At 18.8% G+C, this 23,211-nt stretch overlaps 7 protein-coding genes across 7 annotated transcripts in view; 3 read left to right on the top strand and 4 right to left on the bottom strand.

The window, feature by feature from the left end:
• PADL01_1317600 (conserved Plasmodium protein, unknown function) overlaps nt 1-1,373 on the top strand; it is a gene marked incomplete at both ends in the record, with an annotated part of 2,268 nt that extends 895 nt beyond the window's left edge. Inside the window, one exon of the mRNA XM_028683715.1 lies at nt 1-1,373. This exon is cut by the window's left edge and continues 895 nt beyond it. Within this exon, the coding sequence (XP_028539865.1) occupies nt 1-1,373 (1,373 nt within the window).
• A 752-nt stretch (nt 1,374-2,125) lies between these two features.
• On the bottom strand, nt 2,126-3,727 carry PADL01_1317500 (conserved Plasmodium protein, unknown function; the record flags this gene model as incomplete). The annotated part of the gene is made up of 1 exon (XM_028683713.1): nt 2,126-3,727. One exon carries the CDS (start codon nt 3,725-3,727, stop codon nt 2,126-2,128), a length of 1,602 nt encoding a protein of 533 aa, XP_028539864.1.
• A 323-nt stretch (nt 3,728-4,050) lies between these two features.
• Nucleotides 4,051-5,623, bottom strand: PADL01_1317400 (conserved Plasmodium protein, unknown function; the record flags this gene model as incomplete). Its single annotated transcript, XM_028683712.1, has 8 exons — nt 4,051-4,098; nt 4,291-4,397; nt 4,501-4,565; nt 4,712-4,809; nt 4,910-5,023; nt 5,109-5,255; nt 5,353-5,418; nt 5,582-5,623. The coding sequence occupies 8 exons, from the start codon at nt 5,621-5,623 to the stop codon at nt 4,051-4,053; spliced, it is 687 nt and encodes a 228-aa protein (XP_028539863.1).
• A 1,820-nt stretch (nt 5,624-7,443) lies between these two features.
• On the top strand, nt 7,444-11,256 carry PADL01_1317300 (chromosome segregation protein, putative; the record flags this gene model as incomplete). Its single annotated transcript, XM_028683711.1, has 2 exons — nt 7,444-10,704; nt 10,861-11,256. 2 exons carry the CDS (start codon nt 7,444-7,446, stop codon nt 11,254-11,256), a joined length of 3,657 nt encoding a protein of 1,218 aa, XP_028539862.1.
• Nucleotides 11,257-12,092: 836 nt separating this feature from the next.
• On the bottom strand, nt 12,093-16,850 carry PADL01_1317200 (conserved Plasmodium protein, unknown function; the record flags this gene model as incomplete). The annotated part of the gene is made up of 1 exon (XM_028683710.1): nt 12,093-16,850. The coding sequence occupies one exon, from the start codon at nt 16,848-16,850 to the stop codon at nt 12,093-12,095; it is 4,758 nt and encodes a 1,585-aa protein (XP_028539861.1).
• Nucleotides 16,851-19,130: 2,280 nt separating this feature from the next.
• On the bottom strand, nt 19,131-20,333 carry PADL01_1317100 (glycerol-3-phosphate 1-O-acyltransferase, putative; the record flags this gene model as incomplete). Its single annotated transcript, XM_028683709.1, has 1 exon — nt 19,131-20,333. One exon carries the CDS (start codon nt 20,331-20,333, stop codon nt 19,131-19,133), a length of 1,203 nt encoding a protein of 400 aa, XP_028539860.1.
• A 1,372-nt stretch (nt 20,334-21,705) lies between these two features.
• PADL01_1317000 (ferredoxin, putative) lies at nt 21,706-22,293 on the top strand (the record flags this gene model as incomplete). Its single annotated transcript, XM_028683708.1, has 1 exon — nt 21,706-22,293. One exon carries the CDS (start codon nt 21,706-21,708, stop codon nt 22,291-22,293), a length of 588 nt encoding a protein of 195 aa, XP_028539859.1.
• Nucleotides 22,294-23,211: the final 918 nt, after the last annotated feature.

Genomic DNA, 23,211 nt, shown 5'->3' with positions numbered 1-23,211 from the left:
TAAAACATCTGAAAAAAGTAGAAACGGAAAAAAGAAATTTAAAAACTAGTCTAAATGTTAGAGATAGAGTACTAACCAAACTTGAAAAAGAAGTCAGTTCAGTCGATCATGAGAATGAACTATTGTTGAAACTCAAGGAGAATAATGCAACGTTAGATGATGTCCATCATATTTTTAAATACCTATATGGAAATGCTAAGAATTTAGTGGAAAATAATATAAAGGAAACACATAAAAAAGATAACAAAAATAATATTTATAAGGTTTTATATAAATCCAACCTATTTAATAATAACAACAATAATTTTCATGAAAGAAACTCTGATAACCATATTAATGAACACATTAATTCGGATGATGATAATGATATTGCTCTGAAGGAAAACAAATCTATAAAAAATGAACATAATTATAAAAAAATAAAAAATTCATATGATCTGGATATACTAAAAACAACAGTTGTTGAATTAGAAAAAGAAATTATCGATTTAAAAGAAGAAAATAAGAATGTAAATTTTAAGTATGAAAATACATTTCAAGCTCTAAGTGAATTAAGAAAAGATACTTTAGAATATATGGAATCAATTGTATCTCGTGATATGAGAATAGCGTACATGGAAAGTATGCTACAGAAATGTGAAAAAGACTTAAGCAAATTAAGAGATCAATATACTAAACAACAAATAATTAATAGACAACAGGTTGATAAATTTACATCAGAAATTAAAATATTAGAAAAACAATCATCACATTTACAATCCATGATACAAGAAAAAGATTCTCAAATAGTTTTATTAAAAAAAGAAATCGTACGTAATGATATTTTAATCAAACAATATGAAGAAAGAAACAAAGAATTACAAAATGAACTTCGATTAATGTGTAGCAATTTAGAAAATGTAATTGAAGCTTCAAATAAAAAAGATTTATTTATGAATGAACTAGAAAAACAAATAAGAGAAAATGAAGTACATAGACAACATGCTTATTTAAAAGAAGTAGCTAAAAATAGAAAAATTCATGCTGATATGAAATTTAAAGAAATTCTATATGACAAATCATCAAAACATCAGAGTGATGAATTACATGATTTAAAAAAAGAATTATATTTAAATCAAATACAAATGCAAAAAGCAAAAGAAGCTTTTCAAATACTTAAAAATGTGCCCAAAACAGAAACAAAAATAAAACATAAATGTGAAACCAATGATATAGAAACGTCTTCATTTAATAATTTCTCAGAATATAAAAATGAAAAAGAATCAGAAAATATGACATTTGAAACTAAAGATTCTACTGATGCTGGAACTGAATATAATATTAAGAATACTACAACAAAAAAAAAAAAAAAGGAAACAAAATTAAGTGCATAATAAAAAAAAATATATATATATATTATATATATATATATTACTTTTAAGTTATACAAGAATTCGTTCAAAAAAAAAATATATTCTTTTTTTTATGACAAATTGTTTTTTTTTTTTTTTTTTTTTTTTTTTTTTTTCATTATTATTTCTTTACAATGTTCTAAAAAGAAATATATATCCTTTTTTAGTTATTAATTTAATTATATTATTATTTTATTTTTATTTTTTTGCCTTGGTAATATTATCCATATAAATATATATCAAGGTTAAAAATATATATAAATTCCATCCGCATATATATATATATATATATATATATATTCACATAATTGATAATTATATTATTATTTATTAACTTTATATATTAATTTATTTCAATAATTCATTTTAACTATATAATTCTTATACATATAAATATAAAGTAATATATTAATGTTTTTTATAAGACACATTTAAAAATATGTAGAAATTGTATATTAACAAAAAAAAAATCAAATATAATATAATATATATATATATATATATATGTTTGTGTGGGTGTTCATATTTTTTATTCAATAACTAGCCATCAAACAATTTTCCTAATTTTCATTGAATGGCTAGTAATCATAAATATTCATATTTTTCAGAAATTTAGCTAGTTAAAAAAAAAAAAAAAAAAAAAAAAAAAAAGCAATAACTTTATACCATATTTCCTTAAAAAAAAAATAAGTTTATTCTTCAAATTGATATTTTTCTATTATAACATTTTTGTTTTAATTCCAGAATGGAACATTTTTATCAGGTACACATTTCCATTCTTCTTCTAAAATTAATTTGGATTTTTTTTTTAACCATCTAGGTTTCCAATCTGGGCTTAACCAAAGCCACTTTCCTGATTTACCTCTTTTCATCATTGGCCTTCCCCCTTTGAATGCTCTTGTGTGTGGGAATTTAATAACTTTGAAATTTTTATCTGTAAATAAAAATTGTAATTCACTTAAAAAATTAATAATATCATTATTGTATGCTCCATAATATAGAATAAGGTTTTCAATAAGAACTTTGGATTTATTGCTGTCTATGTTATTTAATGGAACTGTTAATTTGTATGAATGTAATGCATATGATAAACAATTTTGAATATCTCCTATATGGAAATATTTTATTGATAATATTCTATATATTCTACTTAAATATTTTATTTTTATATCATCATTAATTTTGTTTATATCAATTAACTGTGTATTTAAAATATTTTTTTTTATTGATGATGATAATAATAAAGTCATATGATCATTAGTTTCTTCAGGTCTTGATAGGAAATCATCTATACATTGAAATTTATTATAATGAATTATTTTGCTATTATCAAAGTTAATTTGGGGTTCAAGGAAATTAATTAATTTAATATCATCTAGTTTTATATCTGTTTGGTTATCATTTTGTAATATTATATCTTTTAATTCTAACAATTTTTCTATAGATATTAAATGTTCATCAAATAAATAAAGAAAAGCTTTTGCCGTTATTTTACTATAATGTTGATTTATATCTAAATATGTACTATGATTAAAAATAATATCATTTAATAATTCTTTTATTAGTTTTGTATTTTTATTTTTTTCCGTTAGAAGTAATTCTAGTTTTTTAAAAACAATATAAGAAGAACAGTTATAATTTAATTGTAGTTTATCTAATATATTATTTTTGAAAAGATTTTTTATTTCATTAGTAATAATTTCTTTCTTATCATCATTAATAAAAGTTAATTCATAATTAACATTATTAGATTCATCCTTCAAATTATTATTATTTTTGGAAGAATCAAAATATGATTCGTTATTATTATATGATAACTCTTCTTCCCTTACTAAAAAATCATTAATGTCATTTACAGAATTTAAGGTATTAAAATAATTATAATATCTCTTTAATATATTTTTAATATTATTTTCATTTAATTCATTTCCATTTATTTCTTGCATCAATTTATTATTATATCGAAGTTGGATTAATGGAATATTTTTTATATGAAATTGTTTAACTAATAAATTATTATTGCTTACATTTAATTTATATATGGACACATTTTTGTCTGGTCTATTTTCTAAGTCTTCTTTTACAATATCAATTAATTTATTAAAAATATTTATACTTTTATAAGAATAATTTGCATATCCATAAACTAAAAAAGCTTTCTCATTTCTTAATAAATCCTTGTAATTATAGTCATTTATTTCTTTTGTTTCAAATCGGAATGTATTAACATTCTTTTTACTATTCTCTACTAAACTAGAGAATTTATATGATGAGACTAAAAAAAATGATAATTTATTATAACATTTTTTTAAAGACCTATTAAGCAAATATTCCATATTCATAAATAAATAAAACAAAACAAAGAAGGGTATAATTATAATATAATATAATATATTATATTATAATAATATAATTACTATATATTCATTTTTTTTTTTTTTTTTTTAATTACAATTTAAAACTCCATTTTTCTTCCATTTTGTGAATATATATAAATTATCAAATGGAAAGAAATTCATGAGAATATATAAAAAAATATTGGAAGCCCTAAAACATTTTGATCAATCCAAAAATAAAAATCAAATACATAATAAATATATTATATATATTTATATATATATATGTATATATTTATATGTGCATTTTATTTTGTTCAATGTTATTCAATTATAGATATCGTCATTTTTTCTTCTAATTTTTTTGTTAACTAAAAAAAAAAAAAAAAAAAAAAAAAAAAATTAAAAATATTATACGATTCTAAAAAAATAGATATTTTTTTCTTGTGTGTGTAATATATATTTAATCATTTATTAAAATTTAATTATGTATACAAAATTATAAAAAAAAATAAAATAAAAATAAAATAATATCAATAAGGAATTATTTTTTTTAATATTACAATATCTAAATGAAAACTTATGTTCATGAATTTATTATTAATTAAGGTTTCATCAAAATGCATATTTTCATTTTCACGTAATATGACTTTTTTTAAATTATTCAGTTCTAAAATAAAAAAAATATAATAAAATATTAATTCATATATTTATTCACATATATAAAGAATAATATGTTTATAATAGAACACATATTTATATTCTTTTATTACCATCAATAATAAAAGATTGGAATTCATATATGTGTCTATCTTTTTGATTAAATTTTTCCAGTAGCCTTAGCAAAAAAAAAGATATAAAATTATAATTACGTTTTTTTTTTTTTTTTTTTTTTTTTTTTTATCATATATCTTATGCAAATTAGGTGAGGAATTATAAAGATTTATAAATGATATATATATATATATTATAATTTTTGTATACCTTCCTATATTTTTTTTATATTTATCTTTGATAACATTAATAATTTTTTTTTTCTTGTTTAGTTCTGATTCCAAATTTAATTTCTCGTTATTCACAGCCTTAAATGAAATGTGGAAATAGTATATAAAATAAAAATAAAAAATAATGATTAACATGGAGAAAATCAAAAATATATAAATAAATGAAAATTAATATTACTTGTATGTTATTTCTTAAATTAATATTTTCTGCCATTAATATTTCTGATTCGAATAATTCTTTGTTTCGATTTTTAATCATTTTTCTATAAGTCTTAGTTAAACCTTTTAAATCCTAAAATGTATATAACCATTTAAATAATATAAAATAAAATATATATATATATATGTATATAATTTTTACAATGTACAATATTTACTTGTATTTTTTCATTTAATTTAGAAATTTCATCTTTTAAATCCAAATTTTCTCTTTTTATTTTATATAAATAATCTTCTAATTCTTCTTTATCTTTAATAAAGGCTGTTATTTTATTTTCATTATTTATATAAGCACTTTCTAAATTCTTTTTTATATAATTAATAAAATATATATATATATATATATAATATTATGTATAAGCTTGATTTAATTTGATCATTTAATTTTTTCTTAATATGTACCTCCAATTTCTTGTTAAGTATTTCTGTTTCTTTCTTAAGAAGAGTATTTTCATAGTTAGACTTATTCTTTTTATGTATTATAAATGTGTATATAATATATAAATGTTTACATCTTATAATATTATTGGTTATATATAAAAAAACACAAACATATTAATATATATATATATATATATATATATATATATATATATATTGTTATGTAGAAAAAATGAAATTAATTTTTAACCAGAAGATTTTTATATTTTTCTTCTAATATCAAGTATTCCATTTTAATAACACTTATGAAGTGTCATGTATGATTTACATATATTCATATCTATAAAAAAAAAAAAATATATATTATATAATATAGAAAGGGCAAGTTATAAAATTAACTTAATATTTTATTGGGTTTGATATATATATATTATATCAATTTGAAAACCTTATTTATATTAAAACATAAAGGAATACTACTTCTTGGTGCTCTTTTTATCTATCTAGCTAGCTATATATATTTATGTTTGCTATAATATATACAACTAAAAAATATACGTAGGATATAAAAGACTTAACCATGTAAATAATGTATATACCTATCAGGAGAACATAAAATGTAATACATTATTTGTATTGCATATAATTAATTTCTCTTCATTTGAAAAAAAAAAAAAATATATATTTAATACACATTAATAAAAATACATACATTTATTCAAATAAATTTTTATATGTCTTTTAATTTTTTTTTCATTGAACCTAAAATTGTTGATAATTTTATATCACATTCCATGCATATATTATATATATATAATCTTTTCTTTTTTTTATTTTAGTTAACATGAGGGAACACTTGTTATATATCTATCATTTTAATAATAGATTCTTAATATTTTTATATAAAAAAAAAAAATATATATTTGGTTATTTGTTATATGGACTTAATAAATGTATGTATATATTATTTATTTTAATAAATGATATATTTTTTTTTTTATAATATGGAATGATGACAAAACAAATATGTGTAACTATTTTATTATGAAAAAGTATCTTTTATAAATTTATAACTCGTTGAAGTATTATTCATCAAAAAAATATGAGGAAGACATAAAATATGGTAGTTATTTTTAAAAGGATAATTTTTAAACTTTGTCTTTTAAGTAAGATTTATTTGGAAAAATTTTGGATATGCTACATATAAATAAATAAATAAATAAATATATATATATATATATATATATATATATATATATATATATTGTTTATTCCTAATATATAGTTGAATATATATAATATATTTATAAATATATAAATAATAAAAATATATGTAATTTTAATAGTATTAATAACATTTCTCCTTATATTAAAAAGATATTTTTATAATTATAACGATAAGAAATAAATAAAAATATTATATATGTGCATATAAAAAGAATACATAAATATATATAATATATATATATAATATACATAATGTACATTTATTATTTTATTATATTTGAGTATATAATAAATAGTTTATTTCACATTTTTATAAAACGTAAAGAAAACAGTTATATAATGTTATCAACGTAAAAAATATATATGTATATTTTATATATATATATATTGTTAATATTAATCCATGTCAATATTCATTTCGATTCATTGAATGTATGAGAAATGGTTCAAAAAAAAAAAAAAAAAAAAAAAAAAAAAAAAAAAAAGATAATATAATATAATATAATAAAATAAAATATTATATGTATATAATATATATATATAATATATATGTATTATAATTAAGGAAAAAATGAATTCTCAAAATAATTAATTTGATTAATATATCATTTTAAAGGTGTGTTAAAAAAAAAAAAAAAAAATACAGCCAAAATTTTTGCCTGATCAATTCAGAAAATAAATAAAAAAAAAATATATATTATATATATAAGAATAATGAAAAAAGTGTAAAAAAATATATGAATTGAATAGGAACCTGAAAGGACAAATAAAAAAAAAAATATATATATATATAATATATATATAATATATTTTTTTATAAATTTTTGTTTGTGTTTTGCCTATTTGTCGAGTCATATATATTTATATATATTTAATTTTATTAATATGTATATTGAGGAAATAATATTAGATGGTTTTAAGAGTTACCCCACCAAAACAGTAATTGGTCCATTTCACCCTCAATTCAATGCTATAACAGGCTTAAATGGTAGTGGTAAATCTAACGTTTTAGATGCGATATGTTTTGTTATGGGTATAAATAATTTAAATTTAATAAGAGTTAATCGATTAGATGAATTAATATATAAACAAGGTCAAGCTGGAATTACAAAAGGTAGTGTAACTATAAAATTTAACAATGAAGAAAAACCAAGTCCGTTACAAGAACCTTATCGTGATATGAAGAACATAACCATTACTAGACAAATAGTATTAGGAGGTCGAAATCGATATCTTTTAAACAGTCATAATGCTAAACCTAAAGATATTAGTGATTTTTTTCAATCATTAAAATTGAATATAAATAATCCTCATTTTTTAATTATGCAAGGTAAAATAACCAAAGTTATAAATATGAAACCTATTGAACTGTTAGGATTAATTGAAGAATCTAGTGGTACCAAACTTTATGAAGTGAAAAGAACAAATGCTATAAAATTGATGGTTAAAAAGGATCAGAAATTAGGTGAAATAAATAAAGTATTATTTGAAGAAATTGAACCGACCTTAGTAAAATTAAAAAAAGAAAAAGAAGAGTATAATAAATTTGTTAGTAATAATGAAGAAATCGAAAAATATGAGAAAGTCGAAATAGCTTACAAATATTATGTAGCAAAAAAGATGATGACAAAATGTGAAGAAAAAATAGAAGATGCAAAAAGTGAAGAAAAAATTTTAGAGAAAGGTATAAAAGAAATTGATAAAGATATTGAGAAATATAAAATTGAAAAAGAGAAAATTGTTAAAGAAACTACTATTGCAAATGAACCTATGAAAATTTTGATAAGTGAAAAAGAAGAATTAGAAAAGAAAATTTCTCAATTAAAATCAGAAGCTAAAATAGAAAATAAAGAGAAAGCAAAAGAGAAAAAAAGAAGAGAAGATATCAAAAAAGAAATTAATAATTTAGAAAATAAATTAGATGATTATCAAAAAAATAATGAAAAAAATAATAAAAATTTAAAATCATATGAAGATTTAAAAAAGAAAATTGAAATATTAAAAGAAGAATTAAATGAAAAACAATTAACTATGAATTGTCTATTAAGTGCTGGTACAAATAATAATGAATATACAGGTTCATTTAGAGAACAATTAAAAAATTATAAAACGAATTTAAGTAAAGCAGAAACACAAATAAATAATTTCTTACAAAATAATAAACATTTAGAAAAAGAAATTATTACATTAAAAGAGCAACGAAAAAAATATGAAAAGGAATATAATGAAATTAATAAAGAAAAAGAAATTGAAGAAAAAAAAAAAAAATTATGTGAACAAGAATTAGATAAATTAAATAAACAATATAATAATTTTATAGAATTGGATACATTAAAAAGAGATAAAAATATTTTATATAACGATATAGAAAAATTACAACAAGAATTACAAGTTTTAAAAAATATAATTAATAGTGTAAAAATTGATTATAAAATACCAAGTAATATGAAAAGTACAGATATATTAGGACAGATATATAAATTAATAAAAATAAAAAAAGAATACAACAATACAGCTTTAGCTGTACATTTAATATTAGGTGGAAAATTAACATATTTATTAGTACAAAATAAAGAACATAGTAAAAGGTTATTTGAATATAATAATTTTTCTAATGGAAGTAAAAGAGTCACATTGCTACCTTTAGAAGATTGTGTAATATCAAGAGAAGTACATGAGAAACATATTGAAGAATGTCGAAGAAATGTTGGTTTAAATGTAAAGGATAAAAATGATGTTATTTATTTTTTAGATATTATGGAATATGATAAAAATTTAGAAAAAATTATACAATATTTATTTAATGGTACTTTAATATGTTCTAATGTTGAGTTATGTAAAAAAATTACTTATAATCCAAATAAAAAATTATCTTATACTACTATAACTTTGGAGGGTGATAAATTTGATACATCTGGAAGTATGTCTGGTGGGTCTAACAAAAATATTAATCTATTCTTATTAAATTATGAAAAGTATAAAAGTAAAAAACAACAATATCATGATAATGAAAATAAATTAAAGGAAATAACTGAAAAATTAAAATCATTAGAAAAAGCAGAAGAAAAGAAAAAAACTATTTCAAAGGAATTACAAATATATGATAACAATCTAAGTAATATTGAAAATAGAATGGAAACAAGCAAATATGGTAGTGTGAATAAAAAAATAGAAGAACATAAAAATGAAATTGAAAAGGGGCGAAATGAATTAAGTGAATTATATAAAGAACAAAAAAAATTAACTGAAGTAATACGCAAATTAGAAAAAGACATATCTGAATATGAAGCTAATAAGGATAAAAAAGAAGAAGATTTAAAAGAAACTATTAAAAAATTAAAAAATAAAATAAAACAATTAGAAACAGAAGAACATAAAAAAAAAGAAGAAATAGATGATGTATTATTACAAATTGAAAATTATAAAAAACAAAAAGAAAAAGAAACAAATGATTTATCTATAAGTGATGAAACTATAAATGAAATTGAAAAAAAAATACAAGATATAGAAAATAATATTAATATTGCAAAGGATAATTTAAAAGAATTAGAAAAAAAAATCACAGAACTTCAATCAAGTTTTACTTCTTATGAAAATGAAATGAAACATGTTCTTAAAAAAATTGAAGATTTAGAAAAAAAAAAAAGTGAAAATATATTAGATTTAAAAAAACTAGAAAATACTTTATTAGATTTACAAAAGGATTTGAAAACATCAAGTGATACAGTTAAATATTTATATAAAACACATGTATGGATAGAATCATATGAACCTTTGTTTAATAAAAAATATACTCCATATGATTTTGAAAATTTTAGACATGATGTTATACAGAAAAAAATACAGGCTTTACAAAATGAGCAAAATAAATTGTCGATCAATATTAATAGAAAAGCAGTACAAATGTATGAACAGGTGCAAGTAGATTACAAAGATTTAGTAACCAAAAAATCACAAGTAGAAGAAGATAAAAAAAAAATACAAGAAGTTATAGCAGATTTGGATGTAAAAAAAAGTGAAAGCTTGTTGGCAATGTATCAGCAAATTAATGAATATTTTCAAGCTATTTTTTCAACCCTTCTGAATAATGCCCAAGCCAAATTAAGTATAGTCGATGGGGATTTAGCTAACGGAATAGAAATGAAGGTAAAAAGTGGCACTCTCAAGTGGAAAAAAAAAAAATATATATATATATATATATGTATATATGTTTGTGTATATGTATATGTGTATATGTTTGTGTATATATATATATATTATATATATATATCCATTTATATATATTTTTTTTTTTTTTTTTAGATTGCCTTTAATAACAATTGGAAAGAGTCCCTAACCGAATTGAGTGGAGGGCAAAGAAGTCTTTTAGCCCTGTCCTTAATTCTAGCCTTATTAAAAGTGAGAACAGTACCTATGTATATATTAGATGAAATTGATGCTGCTTTAGATTTAAATCATACTCAAAATATTGGAGATATGATAAGGACACAATTTCCACATTCACAATTTATTATCGTATCTTTAAAAGAAGGTATGTTCTCTCATGCAGATGTTTTATTTAAAATGAGATTTGTTGATGGTATATCAACGGTTAATAGACATGCTTTGGACATAAGACAAAATACAAACAAAAAGGAAGTCCAAGAAGTAAAGAGAAGAAGGGTAACAATACACGACAAAGAACCGGACCACGATTAATTCGAACATATATATAATATATATATTATATATATTATATATATTATCCATTTTGTTTTTTAAATATAATTTTTTTTCATTCACAATGATGTTTTTAAATACTAAAAGCAGCAATTATACACAACATATTAATATAGATATATTTTTATTTATTCATTTCATTTATGTGTTGTCTTTATTTTTTTTTTTTCAACATTTTGATATAAAAAAAAAAAAAAACTCCATTTTGAATTAATATTTTATATTTAAAAAATTCAAATGACATAAAAATGTGAACATTTGAAGGATAATAAGAACGGTAAAAGAAAGGAAAAAATTACACATTGAATAAAGATACTTTATATATTAAAAGGATAATCAAACATTGATTAAAAAAAAAAATTAAATGACGGAGTTAATAAAAATTTATAGAGAATAACAAAACGGATATATTAAATTATACACAATTATAACAATAACAAAAAAAAAAAAGAAAAAAAAAGAAAAATCATATTAAAAATAAAAACATATACAAATGTATAAAAACTCAAGATGAATAACAAATTATTTATATTTATTATTATTTAGACATTTTTTTTTTTTTTTTTTTTTTCTTTTTTTTGCGTGGTGAATCATATTCTGTCAAATTCATGACTAATGATTGAAAAAAAAAAAAAAAAAAAAAAAAAAAAAAAATTTACATATTTATAAAGATAAACACAAAATGATATGCATAAAAAGGTACACATATATATATATATATATATATATTTTATTTTTTCCTGTTAAACCTTATTTTAACCTTTACAGTATAGATATATTTAGGGGTGCCTTATCATATCTTACAAATTTTAGTATCAACACAATATATCAGCCACACTCTGTACAATATCTTCGATCAAAATATTTTTCATCATATCCGATATTGATTGTAATTGAAAATATGTAGATATTTTATGTTGTTCATTATATTGATCTAAATATATTGTATCATCATATTTATTTGTGTAAATTATTTTGTTTGTACTTAGATTTACAGCTAAGTATTGTTTTGTTTTTGCATTTAGAATATGTACATACGACTTTTTTATTTGTTTATTATATTTTCGACATCGTTCCATAATAAAATGTGTATCTACAAAATGTTGGACTATATCACTTTTAATATGCACTCCAACTAAGGTTTCATCAGATGATGAAAAATAACAACCTATGATATTTTTATTTTTATTCATTTTTTTAAAGTTATTTATATTTTCTTTTGGTAACGATCCTTTATATTGAAATGAAACTAAATTTGCTACATTTCTTTGATATTTTTTATTATTACACTTAAAAGTTTGGTATGATGAAATGTGATCATTTCTGTTCTTATGTATATTACTACAACAGTTTGTTTTTTTGTTATTATTATTATTTAACATTTCAGATGGTTCTTCATCCTTTGTAGTATTATGTTTCATTTCTTGTTCTTCTTCTTTCTTATTAACGACATAAAAATCATCCAATTTTATATTATTAGAATTTTCCGAATTATGAAAGCTAACATTTGATAAATTACTCTCAATTATACTCTCATCTATATTAGTAGAACTACCTAATATATGTTCTTGCCTTTCTAAAGAATTAAACTTTATCTCGTTATTCATATAATTATTTAATTTATTATTATTCATGTTTGTATCTACAACTTTATCATTCTGCCATATATTTGTATCAACACTTTTTATGTCTTTTGATTTAAGAGAATGATCATTTTTATATTTTTCTTTATTTTTATCTTGCTTATTTCTTTTTAATAAAATATCATTTGTACATACTTTTTCTTCATGAACTTGCTTATGTCTTTTATGTAATATGTTATGTTCTATATTATCTTCATTTTTAATATCACTTTTATTTTTATTTTTATTTTTCCCTTTTTGTTCCTCTAAATTTTGATAATTTTCATCATCTGTGGTCATTGAAATATCACCACTTTGTTCTCCATCTGAATGAGTACAATTTTGAATAACCAAATTTGATGAATTTATTATATCTTTTTGTAAAGACTCTTCAGAATGACTATATGAAGAATGATCTGTATCATTTGAATCATCTGAATCATCTTTTTCTTGAGACCAATTATTATATATATTATTAAAATATCCAAATATATAACTCCAAAATGAATTGCTATAATTAACTTGATTATTCCCATCAACATATTTTTTATTATTATTATTATTATTATTATTTTTATCTTTACTATTTTGTGTTTTTATTTTTTGGCTTTGTTTCTTATATATGTGATAATTATACTTATAATTTTTATCCAACATATATATATTAAAAAATCCTATATCCTTACTAACTATAACATTTTCATAATCTTCAATAAAATTTTGAGATACATCCAAATAAATGTCTTCATGAGCTACCTTAATTGAATACGTTTTAACCTCATCTTTTAATATGTTATTTATTATTTGTATCTTTCTTATTTTATTTACTAAATTTTCATTTTCTATAAAATTATTTATTATATCTTTCATAATATCAGAAAAATGTAAAAACCAAAAATTTTTTTCTTCATTTTCAATATAATCTTTTTGTATATATATATCCTGAAAACAATTACACATATATTCAATACACAAAGAATGTCTTAACAAAGCATCATCTTTATTTTTTGATGTTTTAATATCTTCATAATAATTTAAAAATTGATCAATACATTCATCGAGGAAAAATAAAGAAATGAAGCTTTTAAGGAACTTCTCAAATAAAGCTTTTTCATTCGACATCTTTTTTTGAGAATTATCACCATCTTCTTTTTTATTACAAATATTATTATTATTATTATATATATTATTACATATAATATTATTATTTGCAGTACTAATTGTTTCACAAACATCATTAGCAACCGTATCATTATTTATGACCACCTTGTTTATTGTCTCGTATTTTTTTAATAACCTACGATAAAACGGTAAGAAGAAACCCACATCCTGTAACGTTTCATCATTATTTATAATATCATTATTATCATCACTATTCATCTTTTCGTCATATTCATCATTTCTCATTTTATTATATTTATGCCTCTCTAATAATAATGAAAAATCTTTAGAATTATTTTTCTTCTCACACGTATCAAATGATGATGTTACAGATATAGACCTACCAATGTTTGAAAAAACATTGGTCTTATTTGTACTACAATTATTTGAAGATTTATTTTTTATATTGTACTTATTTTTCTTATTCAATATATTATAATTCTGATAATTTTTCATTTCATTACTTTTAAAATATTGTGTATCAATTAATACAGAATTTTCTCTTTTCTCATTTTTTAATTCTCTCATCTTATTTTGATTTACCTGGAAATTCTTTATATTCGAATGAGCTCGCTTAAAAGCTTCTCTCTCATTCCATACATATTCTAATTTCTTTTCAGATATATATAACAACAAAATATATTTTTCTTCTTTTTCTAAATTACTTACATTTAAACCTATTTTTTCAAAATCTACTTGATACATATCAAAACGTTCATAATTTATATTATCAATGTCTATATTATTATTTATAGCTAGTTTCTTTCTTATAATATCTAATTTGTCTGCTATATTCATATCATCGCGTTGTTCCTCTTTTTTATCAGCTACCCTATTATTATCATTATTATTAATATTATTAATATTATCATTATTATTATTATTATTATTATCATGTGTGTATTCATTATTTGATAACGATATTTCCATATTTTCATTATTTATTAAATTATCTATTGTATTTCTCTTATTTATAAAATGGGCTATATTTTTCCTTTTATATATATTATCACTTCTACTTCTTCTCATTTGAGGAAATATAATTTTATCCTTCTTTTTTTTTATATTAAAATCTGGAAGATCAATTAGTCCTAATCTTACTCCATGACCACAGTCTTCACTATTCGATATATTTTTTTCATCCTCTTCATTATTTCCTTCAAAACTTGTTCTTACAAAATTTCTTTCCTTATTTAATATATTCGATACATCTTTATTATTCCAAAAATAATCTAGTTCGTTATTTTGTATATCATCTATTTCAGAATCTTCATCATAGATTTTTATATCTATAAAATCTTCCCCATAATTTGATCTAACATTTTCAAACTTTTCTCTTGTATTTTCTAATGAATCTTTGCTTAATTCTATATGGGGTATACTACTAATATCATTCGATATTTTTGCATTTAATTCATCACTTGGAATATGATCATTTAAATATTTATCTTCTCCAAATTCATCATCTACATATTTATTATTTTTTATAAGGTTCTCTTCCATACTTTCATCATCTGTTATTTCATAATCCCTTTTATTAAATGAATCATTCTCTGCATTTTTATTAACCATATGACTTACTACATTTGTAGATGATGAAGAATAATTTTCTTCTTCACAAATTATATTTTGTAATATATCACTTTGATTTTTTAATATATTTCCAGTTTTATTACTTAACATTTTATTATATTTAACATTTCTATTTTCTTCTATAGTTTGTTCAATACTATCTATTTTATTTCGAACATTATCATCATTATTATTTTGTTCAATCAAAATTCTCTGTATCATAATTTCCTCATCCTTAGCTTGATATATATTAGAACTATATAATTCTTTTTTTTCATGACTTTTCGATTTTAATGTACTCAAAAAACTGTCTTTTTTTTCTTTATAATATCTAGATGATTTTTCAATGTTTGCTATTATATCTTTGTTTTTTCTTCTTAAATCATGACTATTTATTTCCTCATTAAATATATTAAACGGTTGTTTTAAACCATCATTATTATCTATAGCACTATTAAAGTCATTTCTATCAAAAGATGATTTAATATAATTATCTTCATCATGCAAAATATAATTTTCCATATTATTTCCTATTAATTTGGGTGCATCATATATGTTAAATGATATTTCTTCTTTTTCATTTTTTTCGTCATTCATCTTATTATAATAATAATTATTATTATCACCATCATCATCATTAACATAATTATTATTATTTATTTTTTCTGTCATATTCAATTTTATATTATTCATATCTATCCCATCAAAACTGAGGCTATTCCCATTTGTAGTAGAAAATGCAACCTTATGATCTTCTAAATTTAGAGAATTATTGTTTCCAGTTTTATCATTAGAATATGACGAAGAATTTCTCTTTACGTTCTGTAAAGATCTTGTTTTTATATATTCTGATGATGTATTATTTTTAATGTTATTTTTTCCTTTCATATCAAGAATGTTATATTTATCTTTTTGAACTTCTTTCAATATTTTTGTAGATGACACATTTTTACATATGGACGAATTATTTTCAACCTCTTCTTTTACATTTGTTATTCTTTTTCTTTCTTCATCCACATTTGTATTTTCCTTTTTTTTCTCATCACAATAAGATATTTTATCTTCGCATAAAATTAAATTTTTGTTATACAAGTTATCTATATATGATGACTTTTTTAAATTTTGATAACTAGCTGTTTCACTTAATTTTTCATCACCTTTTTTTTTGTATGGATTCTCATTTTTATTATTCATTTCTTTTACATTATTTTCATTCATCTTATTTTTATTTTTTTTTAATATTATACTTATATATATATATATATATATATATATATATATATATATGAATTACATAAAAAAAAATATATATGAATTTCACATAAAGAAAAGTATATATTTATATCTATGTAACACAACAACAAAAAAAAATATAATATATATATATATATATATATATGTATAACATGAAAATTATATAAAACAATTTATATAAAATATAAATTATTTTCTTCAACGTTTACTCATACATTTTAAATATGGTAAATAATTCAAACAATATTAATAAATAAATAAATAAATAAATAAATATATATATATATATATATATATATATATATATATATATAACTATATGGAGAAAAGAAAAAATGATATATTAAAATATTTATATTATTAAATATATCATTTAATATATATATAATATATTTCAAAATTCTTATAAGTCACACATTATCCAATCTTATATATATATATATATATAATATATGCTATAAATATTTTTTCCTTTTTAATATATATTATATTAACTATTAATGTAATATGAATATATTTTATTTTATCATTACACATATATATATATATATATATATTTTTATATAATAGTCGTTTCTTTTGTTTTCCTTTATTTCCTTTGCTTTTTTATTTTATTTATTTTTATTATCCCTTAATTGTATAATATATATATATATATATTATATATAAAATGAAAACACAACATTATTATATATATATAATAATAATATAAAATCTATAATAAATGAGTAGAAAAATTGCTAAAAGATAAATAAAAATGTAAATATAATTTTAAATAATAAATATATCTATAAACTGATGAAAATAATATATATTTTATGTAACTGCTTATTTTATCAAGTAACCGTTTTTGTTATATTATATAATAATGGAAGTATATAATTGTATTTTCGCAATATATATTATATTATATACCAGTATTTTATATTAATTATAAAGGGTAGTATATATGTTGATACTTTTTATTCTAATTTATGTATTAAATGCTATCATATTTTCAATATATATATATATATATTATTTATCAAAGGAATATTTTTCTCTATAATATAATTAGAAAATAAAAAAAGACAGTAAAAGAATTTTTTTTTTTTTTTTTTTTATTCAATATAAATGATATGAACACAAAATGTAAACATTTTGTAATTTAACTTTTTATAAAAAGTTTTGTTGAGTGTTCATGAATAATAGTATATAATATCATTAATGTAATCATATAAAATTTTCTTCTTTTAACTTTTTTAATATATAAAAACTATAAATATATTTAATTATAAATTATATATAAATGAATATATAAATCATTCAAAAAATATATTAATAAAATTCAAAGCATTTGCTTTTTTTAAAGATGTCCTTGTCTTCTTTTTCTCATTGTAAAAATTAAAAGATAATTTTTTTTTTATAATAAAATTATATATATATATATATATATATAAATTTTAATCAATTAACATATATTTAATTATCACAAGCCAAAATTAAAAAATATTTTTAAGGCATAATATTGAGTTTTTTTTTTTTTGTTTTTTTTTGACACAACTGTGTAAAATGCTTCAACAAATTATACATCAAAAAAAAAAGAAAAGAATAAAAATAAATAAATAATATATACATAATTTTTTCTGTGATATTTCAATTTTCTTCTTTTTTTTATAAATTAAGAATATATTAATATTTTTCTGAATAAAATGAAAATAAAAAGATCATTGGATTATTGTAAATTTACACATTTTTTCATAAGGCCAAAAAGGACTTATGAAAATATTATGAACAGCTAGCCAAATAAAATAAATAAAAAAAAAAAAAAAAAAATTAATATATTTATATATGAAAATATTGTTCACGTTTTTGTTATTTTTAATATATATATATATATATATATATGTGCTACACATTTTAATGTATATATTTCTTATTTTATTATAATTTCCATGTATATTTGTTTGAGAAAAAGTAAATATTGAGTTATTATATAATAACAAATAATATACATAAATTTATACAAATAGTTTATTCAAAAAAAATAAAAAAGCATGCATAAAATAAAATATATATATATATATATTTTATGGCGCTCCAAAAAAAATTTAAAGTAACAAAAAAATTAAAAATATATATATATATATATATTGTTAAATTATTACTTAAACAAATATATTAGCATAATTATAAATTAATTATCTCATATGAATATATTAAATACATAATACATTAATATATAATATTTTAAATATATTTTTGTTAACTGATTTGTTTATATAATTGATTTACATAATTATAAAGATATGTCGTTATTTGATCCTCATCCATATTTGGATATAATTCAAAAATATCCTGTCCTAAATTTAAAGATATAGGTGAATAATTACAAGTTCTCTCTTTTTCAATTTCATCTACATCAACCGTATTTGGTGGTGGACATATATTATAAGTATTCAAAGCTAATCCTATGAAATGTGTTTTAACCTTGGATCTTTTTGCAAAAATATTAAATGTTTGTATAATTTTAGGATCAAAAGGAGAAATGTGTATTTTTCCATCAGCTCCTTTTCTATCTCTTCCTCCACTTGGAGCTAGCCAAATAATTTGCTTCCCTTTATTTAATAAATTTCGTAAAACATTTAATGATTTATGATTAAATAAAGTTTTTTCTTCTCTTAAATGTGGAGGGTTTTCTATATACTTTTTCGAATATATACATAAAAGATTAGCTGTTACACTGAATGGTCTTGACAAAGGATCAACTCTAATTTTATGTCCACCTATAAAAATAATATTTCTTGAAATTTGTTCAGAGTCTTGAATGTGAAAAAAATATTTTATTATATTTGCATCTGCTTCAATATGATGATTACTAAATATTATTATATTGTGCCCTTTATCTCTCCAATCTTCTATTTTTTTTATATTTGAAATACCAAGAAATTTCGAATTTTTTTTGTCTATCAATTCAGACCAAAATTTTAAAGACCATTCATATAACGTTTCATCATATCTATGAATATTAGGGAACTCATAATTTTTGTATTTTTTAAATGTATCAATATAAATTAAAAAATTATTTAAGAAATCTTGTGAAGAACAAGATTCATGCTTTTTTATTTCATCTAAATATTTCCTTAAAAAACCTTTAAAAGTATTAATATGATCTTTAATATCATAACTCTCTTTTATTAATAAATCTAATTTGTTAATTATAGTATCGTATGCATCTTCATATATATTATTGTTTAAAAATCTTATCATTTTATTTTTTTTATATGTAATAGGAATTTTTCTATTTATACCTTTATTTATATATTTAGGAAATAAATTTGTAACAATAGGAAATACACCAAAAGTGTTTATGAAACATGATTTATTTTTTACATTCTTGACAATATGAAATTTAAATACAACTAGAAATAATGTTGTTAAAAAGAAACCAACAAAAATTTTAATCATACTGTGATAATTATGTATATATATATATATATATTTAATATGAATATTTATCAAATGTTTTAACCTTTTAAAAGGTTATATAATCACATATGTATATAAAATATATGTGTGTGTTATTTTACCACAATTCCATTCATTTTGTTTTTTTATTTGTATTATTTCATAAACATATATTTTTTTATATCATTTTATTTTTTTTTAATTTCTATATATATATAATTCTCATAATTATTTGCACTTTCTTTTATTTTTTAAAACTCATATATCAACGTTGTTGTTTATGTAACATTTTTATGAGTGGACTTATTTTACCCTTTACATTAATGTAAATAAGGAGGAGAACATATAAACCCAAATATTATACATATAAAATATATATATATAGTAATTTTTTTTATTTTATTTTTTTCCTTATCCATTTTTCGAAAACATTTATAAAATTTATAAGAATATATGACTATATCATTTTAAGGAGTTCATGTTTTTTTAAATTACATATATAAATATGTATACATATATATAATATATATATATATATATATATATATATTAAAGAAAGAACAGAATAAATTTTTAAATAATAAGGAGAGGGACAAAATATATACCAAAAAAAAAATATATATATTATATAAACATATATATTTTAAAATTTTAATATATATACATGTAACATTCATTTTTTGACGTTCCAGTAAATAATCGTTGTTCTATTGATTATATATAATTCTGTAAAAAAAAAAAAAAAAAAAAAAAAAAAAAAAAAAAAATCAAAATTAAAGAACCTATATATATTACATCATATATACATATAATATATATATATTTATATATTTTATTTTTGTTTTCATATTGTTTAGCCGCTCAGATATATTAATAATAAGATGAAAATATGTAATATTTTATGTTTACAAAAAAATAAAAAAAAAAAGGATTAAGTTCATATTTCATTTTGTGTATGCTTTATAAGGTGGAAAATAATAAAGTTGAACTAATGTATTGCCATAAGGATTTCATTATTTTTTTTTATTAAATAAAACAAAAAAAATAAGATTTTGTCTGAATTATTAATATTATATAATGATAAAAATAATAATTTGGTATATTATAGTTTATATTTATTAAGAAAAGGGCACATTTTGTTTATTTATTTATATATTTATTATCAAAAAGGTTATTACATCAATAAAGAGTTTATACAATATATATATATATATATATATATATATATTTTGAATGTATATTATTTAAATAAGGTAAATAAAATATGTTTAAATATACTTATTTATTTTATATGTAATATATATATTTTTTTTAGTATCAATTGAAAAATAAAAAAGAAAAAAAATAGAAGAAATAAACTTTTGTTAGAATCATGAATATTGTAATATTATTGTTAGTACTAACATTTAGCATAAAACATAGCAATACATATAAATTAAAAAATACGTATATACCCACAAATTATATGTATCATAATAATAATAAAAATATATTAAGAAGCCAAAAGAGTAAATTATTTTTGAATTTCCTAAGTAATAACCAGCTAGGTAATTCTAATAAACAAATATGTTTTTTTAAGAACAAAATAAAAAGTAATATATCTAATATCAATAATTATGATTATTTAAGGAAACGTAATTTCAATACTTCTAATAAAAATAAATTATTTTATAATATAACATTAAGAACAAATGATGGAGAAAAACAAATCGAATGTAATGAAGATGAATATATATTAGATGCTAGTGAAAGACAAAATGTTGAATTACCATATAGTTGTAGGGGAGGTAGTTGTTCTACATGTGCAGCAAAACTAGTAGAAGGAGAAGTAGATAATGATGATCAAAGTTATTTAGATGAAGAACAAATAAAAAAAAAATATATTCTTTTATGTACATGCTATCCTAAATCGGATTGTGTAATTGAAACACACAAGGAAGACGAACTACACGATATGTAATTTGTCTTCAATTAAAAATATGTATAAATATATATATATATATATATATATATATATTTATTTATTTATTTATTTATTATTTTTTTTTGGTATGTGTATGATTGAAATGGGGAATGAGAAATCTTCCTAATACTTTTCTCAATTTAAAATTTTTTTATTTTTTTTTATATTATGTATATATTTAAATAGTTCAAAAAAAAAAAAAAAAAAAAAAAAAAAAATTCTTTAAAAATATTAATACATGTCTCTAGACATCTTATATATAAAAAAAAAAATATATATTATGTATTTTAATAATATACATATATATGTATTAAAACTTCGCTACCGTTTTTATATATCATTATTATATAAATTTAAAAAATATTTAGACCAACCCATTTATCTCATTTTTTTTTTTACTATACATTTATAAAGGTACTCCAGAATATTTTTGAAGATAATGCACTACAAGCGCACATTAATAATAAAAAAGTAAAAAATAATTTTTATTAAATATTATGTAGACTAATAAAATACACCCAACAAAAAGAAACAAGAAAAAAAAAAAAAAAAAAATATATATATATATATATATATTTGAGTTAATACTTTTTATATTTTTTAACTTATAAAATATTATATATATATATATATAATTTATTTTTTTGTTTGTTTTATTTTTTTGGATGGTGAATGATTCATTTGTTCAGGCAAAAATTTATTACGTTACTGAAATATTAAAGGAAATATAATAATAAAATAAGATAAAAGCAAATATAATATATACATAAATATATATATATATATATATATATATATATATATATATACACCTTGTCTTTGTTTATACACTCCTTTTTATTTGACCTGTTTTTCAAGAGAACAAAAAATTATCGTAGGTCAATAATAAACAGAATTCGTACTTTTAGAAATGAA

Source organism: Plasmodium sp. gorilla clade G2 (genome assembly GCF_900097015.1).
Source record: "Plasmodium sp. gorilla clade G2 genome assembly, chromosome: 13".
NCBI lineage: Eukaryota > Apicomplexa > Aconoidasida > Haemosporida > Plasmodiidae > Plasmodium > Plasmodium adleri (nom. inval.).
This window is presented reverse-complemented; position numbering and strand designations above follow the sequence as displayed.